Source organism: Oryctolagus cuniculus, chromosome 1 (assembly GCF_964237555.1).
Source record: "Oryctolagus cuniculus chromosome 1, mOryCun1.1, whole genome shotgun sequence".
In the NCBI taxonomy this organism is placed as follows: domain Eukaryota; kingdom Metazoa; phylum Chordata; class Mammalia; order Lagomorpha; family Leporidae; genus Oryctolagus; species Oryctolagus cuniculus.
The window spans coordinates 12,327,903-12,341,017 of NC_091432.1; the positions used below are offsets into that span (position 1 = coordinate 12,327,903).

The 13,115-nt window shown below is 41.8% G+C and overlaps 1 protein-coding gene across 1 annotated transcript; it reads right to left on the reverse strand.

Moving 5' to 3' along the window:
• Positions 1-6,317: 6,317 nt before the first annotated feature.
• On the reverse strand, positions 6,318-6,922 carry LOC127493005 (focal adhesion kinase 1). The gene is given in 2 exon segments (XM_051854499.2): positions 6,318-6,458; positions 6,461-6,922. Coding segments are annotated over 2 exon segments (363 nt in total). The 5' UTR covers positions 6,786-6,922; the 3' UTR covers positions 6,318-6,420.
• Between the last annotated feature and the right edge of the window lie 6,193 nt (positions 6,923-13,115).

Below are 13,115 nucleotides of genomic sequence, written 5' to 3' on the forward strand. Positions count from 1 at the left end.
TACTCCCCAATGCAGGGCCTCTTTCCTTAATGAGTTATACTATGAGAATTAACTATAAAACTTGTTCTCAAACAGTTTTGTTATATTGTGGGGGGGCTGAAAATTATTGAAATCTTTACTTAGTATAGAGTTGATCTTCTGTGTATAAAGTTAATTTAAAAAAAGATGTGGAAATGCCTGGGAAAGCAGAAGTTAGGAGAAGGCATGCAACATTGGGCCCTTGCAAGGTCAGCATGAAGTGGTTAGAGTCCAACTTTCATTGGCAATTCTTTCAGTAATGATATTGGTGGCTGTCATGAGTCAGTTGGGCTGTGCTGAAATCCAGGCTGTGTGACTTCTGTTCGTGTCTAGTCAGAATGCACAGTACCAATGTCTTTGTACAATTTCATGAAACAGCATTAGTATATTTCCTTCAGGGCTAGAGAGATGGTCAAGTGAGGAACACCGAGTGAAAACACTAAACATCAAAGTCATACAAACCAACATCCTTTGTCTTCATTCCTATCCTGAAAACCCGGGCCCAGGAAACTCTGTGTAAAAGTTCTCCTGGCATCTTGTGTTACTAGTTCAGAGGAGATGCTGAAGAGGTGTCAGTACTCAGATTAGGGCTTACCTGTGGCAAAACATCAGTGGAGACCCTGGCCCAGTTCATCTCAGTCAATATCTCAGAGTTGAAAATAATTACAGAAAACCCAAGAATCAGAACTATAGCTTCCTACCATGCCCTGATTATTTTTCTTTGCCCAAACTGACATCTCCTAGCTTTCCACCCATTAGGAGAAAAAGGGTGTTTTGTTGGTTTGCTTGGCAGCCTGGGGGGTAATAAAACTAAATGAACTTCTGAAGGCTCTGAGAGTAACAATGTCCATCCAAACTGCTGTTCTTGAAGAAATATCTGGAAAACCATGAAAATTATGGTCATTAACTGTCACCCAGGGCTTTCCTTTATGAAGGAAATCCAACACATTGGAGATGAGTGACCATCTGAATGCAGCACACTCTGAGGGCACAGAGGGTGCCTTGGCTCCATGTATTCAAATCTCTGCTATGGAACTCTGGAGCTTGCTGGAGAGAGCAGACCTAGTGTCTGTCATGACTTCAACCACTGAATACCCCAGTCTTCCCTGTTGTCTTCTCAGGTTCTGAAACCTGTCTCATGGCAAAGATTATCCAAGAATTCTAGAATAAATATTGAGTCAACCTTACCTACCTGCCTCCCTACTTCCAGAGTAGATGATTGTCTCTGGATATCTTCTTGTCACCCTGGAGCTATTTTCTGGCCTGCACATCTCTATTTCTAAAATAGAGTTTTACGGGAATTTGGGATACACTGAAGGAGTGAAGAGGTAGGTACCATGCATTTCTTCTTGTGCAACAGGAGACAGGCATTCTTAGAAGGATCTATGAAACTGACCATGGTTGGTTGCATTTCATTGTCTAAAATCGATGAATATTGTTGAACCCCATAGAACTTTTTCAACCATATTTTTCCTGATTTATAGTTTTGTTCACTCTCTAAACTCATATATTATCTCCCTCATCCACAGCCTCTCTGGTGAAATCATCACTTGAAGTAATTTTTCCTTTCTTAATAGTTACCTTTGTATAACCTGTGTACAGGTGTCCATCTTGCATACACTGTGAGCCATCCCCATGTACTTATTTAGTCAATAAACATTCAGTACTAACAAATGTCAGATTCTCTACTAATTCTTAAAAAGTCATAAATGAACTTATTTCTCTTTATCCCTAGTTTCATGAGATTTAAAGTCTAGTGAGATAGAGAAGAGGGTAAGCAATATAATGTTATTATTCCAATATATTTATGAGAACCATGAAATAATGTGAGCAAAGTTTCATGAAATAATGAAAGAGGAATATCAAACCTAGGTGTGGGGAGGTCAGAAACAGTGTATCCAATGCAAGTGGAAGAGAAGTAGAAGTTAGGCCTAGACTCAGATTTGACATGCTAACCTGCTGTACTCTACTGCCTAAACCTAGAGCAAGCTTCAGGGTGAGCTATATTTAAGGGGAAGGAAGGTAGATGCCTATGTCATGGGAAATGGTGTATAGTCAAAGTGCAAAGGGCAAAGATGCAGGGAGAATGAGAGATTGTAGCCATTTTTGTAATCTACTACCCTTTTTTGTCATCATTAATATTTAGGACCCAAAACAAAACAGGTGACTTGTAATATTTTCTGTGATGACCCCCCCCCATAATTCTGGGGTGAAAAGCATCACAACTCTTCCAGTAGAGAAAAGTCCAGTCTTGGTCTTTCATAAAATCCCAAATTTTCTTTTGAATCCTCTCTGGCCTTAGCTCATCTTAACTATTCTCCTAAACCCAACCACCTCAATAGTGTACATCCCCAATTTCTTAGGGCGAAATTCTCCCATTGGTGTCCTGGTACCTTCTTCCTTCTAATTAACTCTTCAATTTCATGTGAAGTGACTAATATTAGCAAGCATGGACACTGACTCTCCCAAATCTGTTCCCCTGTTCTTTAAAGTCATTTCTGAAATGTTATAGCAACTAGAATGAATCAGTTTTTGAAATTTTGACCATTGTTTTAATGCCTGTAACTCATGTCAAAACTACCACTTGACTAACTTCCATCTGCTGGTTCACGCCCCAATTGGCCACAATGGCTGGAACTGTGCTGATCCGAAGGCAGGAGCCAGCCAGGAGCCAGCCAGGAGCCAGGAGCTTCCTCCGGGTCTCCCAAATGGTTGCAGGGGCCCAATAACTTGGGCCACCTTCCACTGTTTTCTCAGACCACAGCAGAGAGCTGGATCAGAAGCAGAACAGCCAGGACTCGAACTGGTGCCCATATGGGATGCTGGCACCACAGGTGGCAGCCTTACCCACTATGCCACAGCACTGTCCCCATATCACTCTATCTTTGAAATAAATAATTAAATATTTCTAAATATGTGGTTTAAAATATCGACAATTTTTCTGTCTTTGATGGTTTTTCCATTTGTTACTCCTGATGTTTTATATAGTTTTGATATCTTGATTACCAAATGTTTGGGGCCCTGCCACCCATGTGGGAAATCTGGATGAAATTCATGGCTTTGGCTTGGCCCAGCTCTGCCTGTTGCAGCCACCTGGGAAGTGAGCTACAAAATGAAAGATCTCTCTCTCTCTCTCTCTCTTTCTCTTTCTGTCTCCCTCTCTCCTTCCCCCCTCCCTCCCTAAATCTTACTTTCAAACAAAAATAACTAAGTCTTGAAAATAAAACGATAGACTGAGACTTCAGTTTCCAGTCTGATATGTAAAGAACTCAGAAATTGACACTCTCATACTCACAACAAGAGAACCACGGGACAATGAAAAGGTCCACAAATAATCACAGATCTATTAGAGAATTGAAATCACAGAGCAAATGGCTTTTCCACAACTTGGAGAGACAATAATAAACAGATTCACAGCTTGGCAGCAGCAAACCTGAACTATAACTGATGAATTGCTGGAGATTAAATTAATGATACATTTTTCCAAAACCAGTGACAAACACCAAACCACCAGATCAAGCAGCTCAGAGAATACCATGCATGAATAATGACAAAATATTTAGAAATGTCATATTCAAATGTCAGAAAATTGGAGTAAAAATCTTGAAAGAAGTCATGGGCGAGATATAAAACAACATGTCTATAGAGGAACAAAGATAAGAATTACATTGACCTTCTCTTCAGAAATTGTGCAAGTGAGAAGAGAATGGAATGAAAAACTTAAAATACTGAAGAATAGAAACTCAAGCACAATCCTCCGTCCTTCTTGGTTGCACAAAATGCTGAATGAGATGTTGATCTTTCAGTCTTGGAGTTCTACTTGGGAATGCTGTCATGCCAGCTCAACTCCACCTCTCCCAGTCTGAGAGTGCCAGCATGCTCCATTGAGTCCGTATATCTCAAAGGCTGGGATTTATGGATGAATGTGCTGAGGTTTGACAGAGTGTGTGTGTGTGTGTGCGTGTGTGTGTGTGTAATGTGGTGATAATGAAGCACACATAGTAAGTGGTTTTGAATGCAAGGGCAGAAGTGTTCAAATGAGTTGATTCATAATGAGGGTGATATTCACAAGGGAAGAGCTAACCAGGTGTGGGATCACTAGAACACAGGTTGTTTGATCATTAGAACTTATTCCTTTCAACTTCTCAGTAAATGAAGAAAAAACCTATTTAGTAGCTGAACTGAGATTAAAACTTGCATTACCTCACTCCCAGGAAAGTACCTTATTGTCTTTTTTGAAGATTTTATTTAATTATTTGGGACGCAGAGTTACAGATAGAGAGAAAGACAGAGAGAAAAGTGTTCCATCCGCTGGTTCACTCCCCAAATAGCCAAATGGCCACAACAGCCACAGCGGGGCCAGGTAAAAGCCAGGAGCCAGGAGCCAGGAATCTCTTCCAGTTCCCCCATGAGAGTGCACGGGTTCAAGCACTTGAACCATTTTCCACTGCTTTTCCAGGCCGTAAGCAGAGAGCTGGATCAGAAGAGGAGCAGCACAGACACTAACTGTGCCCATATGGGATACCGATGCCACAGGGGAAGGCTTAGCCCACTATGCCACAGCACCAGCCCTCATACTTTATTGTCTTTAGCCACCTTGCTCCTTAGACAATCTCCATAGCAAAGAGTTCTTGCAAATGTGATTTTTTTTGGCCTTCATAATTTTTTAATTATTATTCTTTAAAGATTTATTTATTTGAGAGGCAGAGTTGCAGAAAGAGAGAGGGACAGACACAGGGGTCTTCCATGTGCTGGTTCACTCCCCAATGGCCTCAATGGCTGGAGCTGGGCCAATCCAAAAGCAGGAGCCAGGAGCTTCTTCCAGCTCTCTCACATGGGTACAGGCTCCGCTAAATAAAGTAGATTGGATTTTACTTGAAATACGGCTGAAAAGAACAGAAATCAAGCTAGCATACTCAGAGATTTGGAACTAATGAATATTTCATTAGCATTAAGATTATCATTATAATGATGTTTGTCTCTCACATTACTATAGAACAATGTTCAATAAAAATACCTGCAGATTTTAATTTATTTGACAGGCAGAGTTATAGACAGGCGGAGGCTGCAGATATTTTTAATGGATCTTTTAGATTTTTCCAAGTTTTAAAAATTTTGGTTACTTAACTAAATAATAAAGATCAACTCTCAAATAAAATCTTTTTTAGCCACTGATAAAAACAAATCCAACTGCATTCCCAAGGAATATTTTGCCAGTTCTGTTCCAGCTTTTTGAAAAATTTTGAAAATATACCTGTACTTTTCTGATGAATTCTGTAACTGGGACAAGATTTTATTCAACTTAAGATTTATTTGGGCAGACACTGCCTACTGGTTAGGACACTAGTTAAAGACATCCATGTCCCGTATCGGTGCACCTGGGTCCAATTCCTGCTTCCAGCTTCCAGATCCAGGGAGGCAGGACGGACAGCTCAGGTACTTGGGTTCCTCTCACTCTCATGAAAGTTCTAGATTGAGTTCTTGGCTCCTGGCTCTGGCCCCAAGCCTGGAGCCACTGTGGGCATTTGGGAAGTGAATCAGCATATGAGAGCAAGTGTGTGCAGTTTCTCAACAAAGACAGGAATGGGGGGGGCGGGGTAGAGGGGAAGGCAGAAAAAGAAGTTATTCACCTACACGTATGTGTTCTTTCAAAACATCTATCCTAATCGATTCAGATTTTTGTACTGACAGTTACTGACATTAAGAATGAACTTGTCAGTTCATAATCATCTTTATTTCTGTGGTATTAGCTATAAAAACGAGAACCCCATGGAAGAAGCCCATTTTTACAATTTATACTTCTTTTGAAGTTCAGTACTTTAAATCTACAATTATCAATTAATATTTTGATTTACTTAACAATGGAGAAAAATTACTATGGGAGAACCAGAAGAAAGACGGTTATAGGGACTTCTTTTATTTCACTTTGAAATAATTTCAGTTTCACTGATGCTTCAGTACTAGGAACTAAAAGATCACTTTGCAGTTTCAATGTTCCATATGAATACCAAATATAGAAGCATTTTCTTTAAGGGGAGCTGGGGGTTACTGGGCCGCAGGAAGCAAGCTACACAGCCCAATACTAAGGTAATTAGGCATACTTTCCTCAGGGGTACACCAAGAGATAAAGGATCAGACAGCAAAAAGACTAAGGGCTTGGGTTCTGTTGAGAGACAGACAAGAAATGTGCCCAGTAACGAGCATCACAACACAATGAAACCAGATGGCTCAAGGAGTGCCAGAGGCTGAACAGAGGTCTAAAGAGGTCACAGGTTGCAATGACTAACCAATTGCTTTTGTACAGGCGTCATAATGAAAACTAAGAATACACATTTATCCTCTTACGCATGTTTTAACATGACAACAAAGCAGATGTGCATCAGTCCAAAGCAGGTTTGCGTCTTACTTCCACTCCTCTGGGGGGTGGGCGAGCTCATACTCTCCCTCACGCTGGAGACGCCCATGTCCACGTGGAGCCAGTGAACCTCCTTGGACCGCAGGTGACTGAGGCGGAATCCATAGCAGGCCACGTGCTTTACCTTGTGACTGTCCACTGTCTGCTGAATGATGCCCCTGACATCAGTAGCATCTCCATGCCTGATAATACTGGCCCAGATGGTTGGCTCACTATTGCTTTCAAAGTAATGAAAGACTTTCAATACTCGCTCCATGGCACCAGGGGAGCGCTCCATGCCAGGACCCAGGTGAGTCTTGGCACTGGGATTCGGTGTGTGATTCAAGTTTGGGTCGAGGTAAGCAGCTGCCATTGTTTTGCTAGATGCTAGGTATCTGTCATATTCTTATGAAAACCAAGGGACAACAGGTCTCTAAATACAACACGCTGGCAAAGGCGACGATATAGATGCTGTTCACTTTCCTTGTGGAGCTTCGTAACAATGACTGGACTCCCCTTCCGTTACTCTTGAGGGGCTCTGGGAAGTGGAGGAAGGCACTGCATTTGTAACTGGAAGACTCGGGAGCGCCAGTTCTACAGTTCAGAAGGCCACAATAACTCCGTGAAGAAATCAAACGATTTTTAAAATACTCCTAGCTTCTTTCTTCTGTCCATAGCAGTCAGAGGACTCGGGCCGCGGCTCAGCACCGTGCGACCGCGCTCCCTCCCACGCCTCGCGCCGCGGGCGCACAGCGGTGCTGGCCCGGAGGCGGTGGCGGCGGCCGCAAATGTGATGTTAATTCATGGATTCTCTTTATCTGGTTTTTGATTGCTATCATTGACAATTCATTCTCCCTTTTAGCTCTCTCAATATTATAGCTTTAATATCTCTTTTCTTCAGTCTACAGCAAGAGTTATAGTCTGGTGGAATCAGTCAATTAGCCTATGAAAATATTTGCATAGAATTCTAACTTATCCACTAGTTTATTAAAGTAAATTTTAATGAATGGTTTCTAGAGAATAACATTGCTTTGTATTACAGAGAATATTCTAGGCAATTTCAATTAACTAATGATTATGTGTTCAGAATTCAGAGGAAATGTGACTGTGAAAAATATTGTATCAAGCCATTGGAGCTGGATTTAAAGAGCTGACCACATTTTATTAAGCTTTTTATGGAATTTATTTTTTCCTGTCCTAAAAGCAAGAGATAAAATCCAGAGTATCAAGATTGTGACTTTATGACTCTTTATAAAAATGGAAGTTTTGAGGGAATTACTTGCCAAAGATAGTTGATAATGATCATCTGTTTAGCTTAATGTACAAAGAAAAGGAGATTAGCCTTCCCTGAAATCATATGCAAGTAAGAAAGATTTGGTTTCTTTGAAAAGTTATATATTTGTTCAATTTAAGAGACCCGACTGGCCTGAAAGCCATTTTCTGAGTTTCAGATATAAATATAATTCTTTTAATTGGTAAAAGTGGTTGCAGATCAGTAAAGTAGGCAGAGGTGAGTGACCTAATTTTGATAAAGAATGGAAGAAGGTGACACATGTACCTTGCCTGGATGTTGGCATAGACTAGTCAAGCTATTGTCACTAAGCATAAACTATCCCAAGGGAACACTAATAGTTGTTTTACATACTATTTTAAGGTTTTTATGTAACGCAACTTATTTTTCTTTCTTTTTTATTATTTGAGAGGCAGAGACAAAGAGGATGAGGAAGTGAAAGTGAGAGAGGGTGGGGGAAATTCTGTCTGCTGGTTTACTCTCAAAATTCACAATAGCAGAGACTGGGCCAGGGTAAAGATGGAAGCTAAGAATTCAATCCAGGTCTCCCAATAGGTGGCTGAGATCCAACAACTTGAGCCATCACCTGCTGCCTCCCAGGATCTGCACTAACAGGAAGCTAGAATTTGGAGTGGAGCTGGGACTCAAACCCAGATACTCTTACATTAGATGTAAGCATCTCGGCCAGCACTGTGGCTCACTAGACTAATCCTCTGCCTGCAGCGCTGGCGCACCGGGTTCTAGTCCCAGTTGGAGCACTGGATTCTGTCCCGGTTGCTCCTCTTCCAGTCCAGCTGTCTGCTGTGGCCTGGGAGGGCAGCAGAGGATGGCCCAAGTCCTTGGGCCCTGCACCCGCATGGGAGACCAGGAGGAAGCACCTGGCTCCTGGCTTCGGATCGGCGCAGCGCGCTGGCTATAGCGGCCATTTGGGGGGTGAACCAACAGAAGGAAGACCTTTCTCTCTGTCTTTCTCTCTCATTGTCTAACTCTGCCTGTCAAAAAAAAAAAAAAAAAAAAAAAAAGATGTAAGCATCTTATCATATATCTTCACTGCTAAGCCAAATGCCTATCCATTATTCTACACTACTACACTACATTATTCTATTTTTTTCTATCAAAAACTCACATAGATTCATTAGAATATGAAAAAGATTCGGTTTCTTCTGTACAGGTGGCAGAGCGGCAGCAGTTGCGGTGGCTTTGTACATGGTTGTCGACGTCACCCTGGCACAGGCACTGCTGCCCATGGGACAGGAGATGGGCAGGTGGGCTTGGTGCCTGCGGCCCAGTGCACTGGGAGGTGGGACACTGACTATTGCACGATCCTGGGAGGGGGAGTGTCCTGGGGGGGACCAACACCGACAGGTCCGGGCCTGGCCATGGTGTCAGTGATGGGGGGAGTGTGTGTCTCTGGGGGCCCAGGTCCCTGCCCAGCCCAGCAGCCCTGGCTGCAGCGGGAGATCCACGGGGCCTTCTCCCTGAGGACTGGGCTCCATAGCAAGCAGGCTGCGGTGAACGCGAGGTCGGGGCTCCAGGGCCAACCCAGCGGTAATACAGGCAACAGTCTCTGGAATTAGGGGTTAAAAATTTTAAAAGTGTTCTTTTAAGAATATTAGGTTTCTGGGGCCAGTACTGTGGTGCCAGAATTGCATATGGGCACTGGTTCATGTCTAGGCTGCTGTTCTGATACAGATCTCTACTTATGGCCTGGGAAAGCCGTGCAATATGGCCTATGAACCCGCATGGGAGACCTGGAAGAAGCTCCTGGCTCCTGCCTTCACACTGCTCAAGCTCCAGCTATTGAGGCTATTTGGGAGTGAACCAGCGGATAGAACACTTTTCTTTCTGTCTCTCCCTCTGTCTGTAACCCCACCTCTCAAATAAATACACAAAATGTTTAAAAAATGTTTCTTAGTTATGTATTTGCTATTTGCAGAACCATTTTTTTAAACACAGAGAAAACCTTCACAGGGAAAAAATTATACAACACACACACACACAGAGACACACACACAGACACACACACACACACACTTTTCTGTTTTTAATTTGGCATTTTATAGCCACTGAAAAAAATCTTTTATTAAAAGAAAGCAACATTATATCCTTCCTGGATTCAAAACCAGGATGAGCAATGCTTCCATCTGTCACATTTATGTGGCCCCCAGTTCCTGATATATTTGCCTTCACAATTTTCTCCCATTTAGTTCTTTAATATCAGGAATCTCTGAGGCTTCTTCCTTTCTGTAGCTGAGGTTAGAATATCATTTTCTCAGATGATGCATCTTGACTGGCTGTGGATGTACCACCTCCTTCTCTCTCTCCCATGGACTCTAGTTTATGTACCCAATAGCATTCAGCAGATTCTTCTTAATGCGGGAATCAAAAAGACAGATAAGTAAGATACATGGACTGTCTTCAAAGATAAATAAGCTGGTAAAACAAAGAGATAAATAAGAGTATGATTTTGAACTAGTGACTAATCTTGGTGGATTATGTTTCCTAATAACTCTGAGGGGCAGAGAGAAAATCATCAATCAAAAAGCTTGAAAATAATCTGAGAAAAAATGGCATCACATATTTTATAAGTTAGGAGCAGAGAGGTAAGATGTGACTTAAAAGCTCAAAGAAACTGTAAAACTGATTGATGGAGTTAGAGGCCCAGGGGGAAAAAGAAGTTGATTCTCTTTGAAGAATTCCAGTCAGTCTTAGAAATTGGAAGTGTATACCACAGGATGTCTCTGTGGGCATGAGAATTACCCAACTGTCTCAGAAATTAATGAATTAATTAAGAATAGTGAATTAAGATTTCAGCAGGTTTAGAATGTAATCAGGCTAACAACGATAGGATTAACACTTCTAAGAAGGAGGACTGGCTCCAGAAAAATACAGATGAAACCAATAAATTGCCCTCTGAGTCTGTAGACAGAGATTTACATCTTTGATGAAGCATGAAAACAATTAGCATATCAAAGGAATATGGGAGTTATTGACTCTAGGATAAATAGAGGATCAAAAAGAAAGGAGATCTATATATATATAATAGACTAGTCATATATTATTTAAATACTATATTGATCTATCCCCACATCTTGATAAAACCAGGTTGGGAGAATGAGGATAAAGGAAATATTCTGGTGGGGTAAGGGCGGCGGCTATAAGGGTCAGTCTGTTGTCTTCAATAGAAGGAAGTTAGTAGATAATTCATAAAACCAAACATTAAATCCAATATTAAAATATTTCATGCAGAAATAGGTAAATAAATAATGAAAGAAATAAAAACTTAAATTCTTGCTTTGGAAGAAAGAATGGAGAACCAAGAAATAGGGCACTAATGACCTCCTTCAGTGTAAATCCAGTGGACATTTTGTCTTTGCTTTTCTGAGTTGTTTAATAAGAATTAAAACACTTCTACGTTCAAAAAAAACAATGTTAAGCAATCTGTGCATATTAAGTAGCGTTCAGTCATTGCAGAAGCTGTGGTTTGGGTAAGGCCGCCACATGACCCCCTGCCCCTGCCTCACTACCAAGGGTGTGTATGTTGACATTCAATACCCATTCTGAGATGTTGCAAGGCTGAAATTTGATTGGAATATAATGTTTAGAGGTGGGACCTTTGGAGCTGGTTCAGATTTGGTAAATTAATCAAGGTGGAGCTCTCATGACTGGATACTGGTGGCTTTGTAAGAAAGGAGAGGAATCAAGAGGTGCACACTCACATATGCATTCTTGATCCAAGATGACCTTGGATGCCCTGGCTCTCTGCCAGCAAGCAGGCAATTCCCAGAGGCAAGGTCATGACCTTGGATCAGAATCATGAGCTAAACACACTCCCTTTGTGTTGAAACTGCCCTGGTCTGTGCAATAGAAAACAGACTAATACATAAAATTGGGACTGAGCCTTGGTGCTGTTGCTAATAACACACATCTAAAATTGGGTAAGTGGCTTTGGAGTTGGGTTATGGACAAAGGTTGAAAGAATCTGGAGAAGGCTGGAAAAATGCTATAAGCAGTGCATTGTGGGAGATTCTGGGAAGGGTTCGGAAGATGAGACTAGGGAAAGCATCTCAGATAGAAATGAGTATTCTAGTAGAAATTACTAAAGGCCAGCACTGTTACACTGGTAAAGCCTCTATCTGCATTGTATCTGTGCCCTAGGACTTTATGGAGGATCAAAATTAAGAATGATGAAGTGGTTTACCTTACAGAAAAAACTTCAAAACAGCAATGCTTTCAGGCCATGGCATGGGTACTGTTGGCCACTTTTAGTCAGGTGACACATGGGAATAAAAGGAGGCAGAGCCGAGGGATTTGTAAAATTTGAAGTGTAGCTAGGGAAGGAGGGAAGGTAAAGTGTCAAGAGTGGGGCTGAGTTCTGACTTGTGAAAGATTAGTGAAGATAAAAGAGAGCCATGTGTTAACGGACAAGACAATGACAAAGAGGCACCAGGATGTGTCAGAAATCCCAGAGACATGTGGATTCATTCCCATGCATTCAGCTAGTAAAACACTCCATGGCTACAGCTGTAGTTCTAGCAGGACCAGGTACAGCTTGTGCTGACATCAGTACCAGGCACCCACATACAGCTGGTTTTGCAGGTGCATAGAACCTAACAGTGTGGGCATATGGTGGCTTCTACCAAGATTTCAAAAGCCTGAGAGGGCAGATAGGAACTTGCTACAGGATCAGAAGTTCTGTGGAGAGGCCTGATGGGGTAATGTCTATGTTGTCATGGAAGTTAAGCTGCAGCATGGAACCCAACTGTTTAGAAGAATTCCTATAACTCACAGAATACATTTCAAAGTCCTTAATTTCTATAGAATGAATTTTTGAGTCTTCCAAAATTTCAAGTGTTGGAATCCTAACCTCCAATGTGATAGTATTAGGAGGCAGGGCCTCTGGGAGGTAATTATGTCATGAGGATGGCACCTTCATGCATGGGATTAGTGCCCTTAGAAGAAGTGACACAGAGTTTGCTTCCTGTCTCTGCTCTCCCACATGAGGACACAATGAGAAAACAGCTGTCTCTAACCAGAAAGAAAGCCCTCACCAGAACTGATACCCCGACCTTGAACTTCCCAACCTCCAGATCTGTGAGAAATAAATTACTGTTATAACAACCAGGCTGACTGAGACAAGCTTGAAGGTGAGTTGGACCCTGTGTGATCTATTATTTTTCTCTACTCTTGTTCTATTCTGATTCTGAAACTTTTAGTTTTTTGATTGCACTATGATCTCTCTACTCCCATGGCTTTTCTTCTTCCTGCTGACTCTGGCTGGAAATTTGCCATCCTTGAACTCTCCTTCTACTGTGTGTCTCCTGCTCATTCATGATCTCCAGTTAGATGTACTTTTCTCCAGAAACTCTCCAGTGTATCCCCAAGGTTGGGCTCTTTGATCTTCCTGCATGC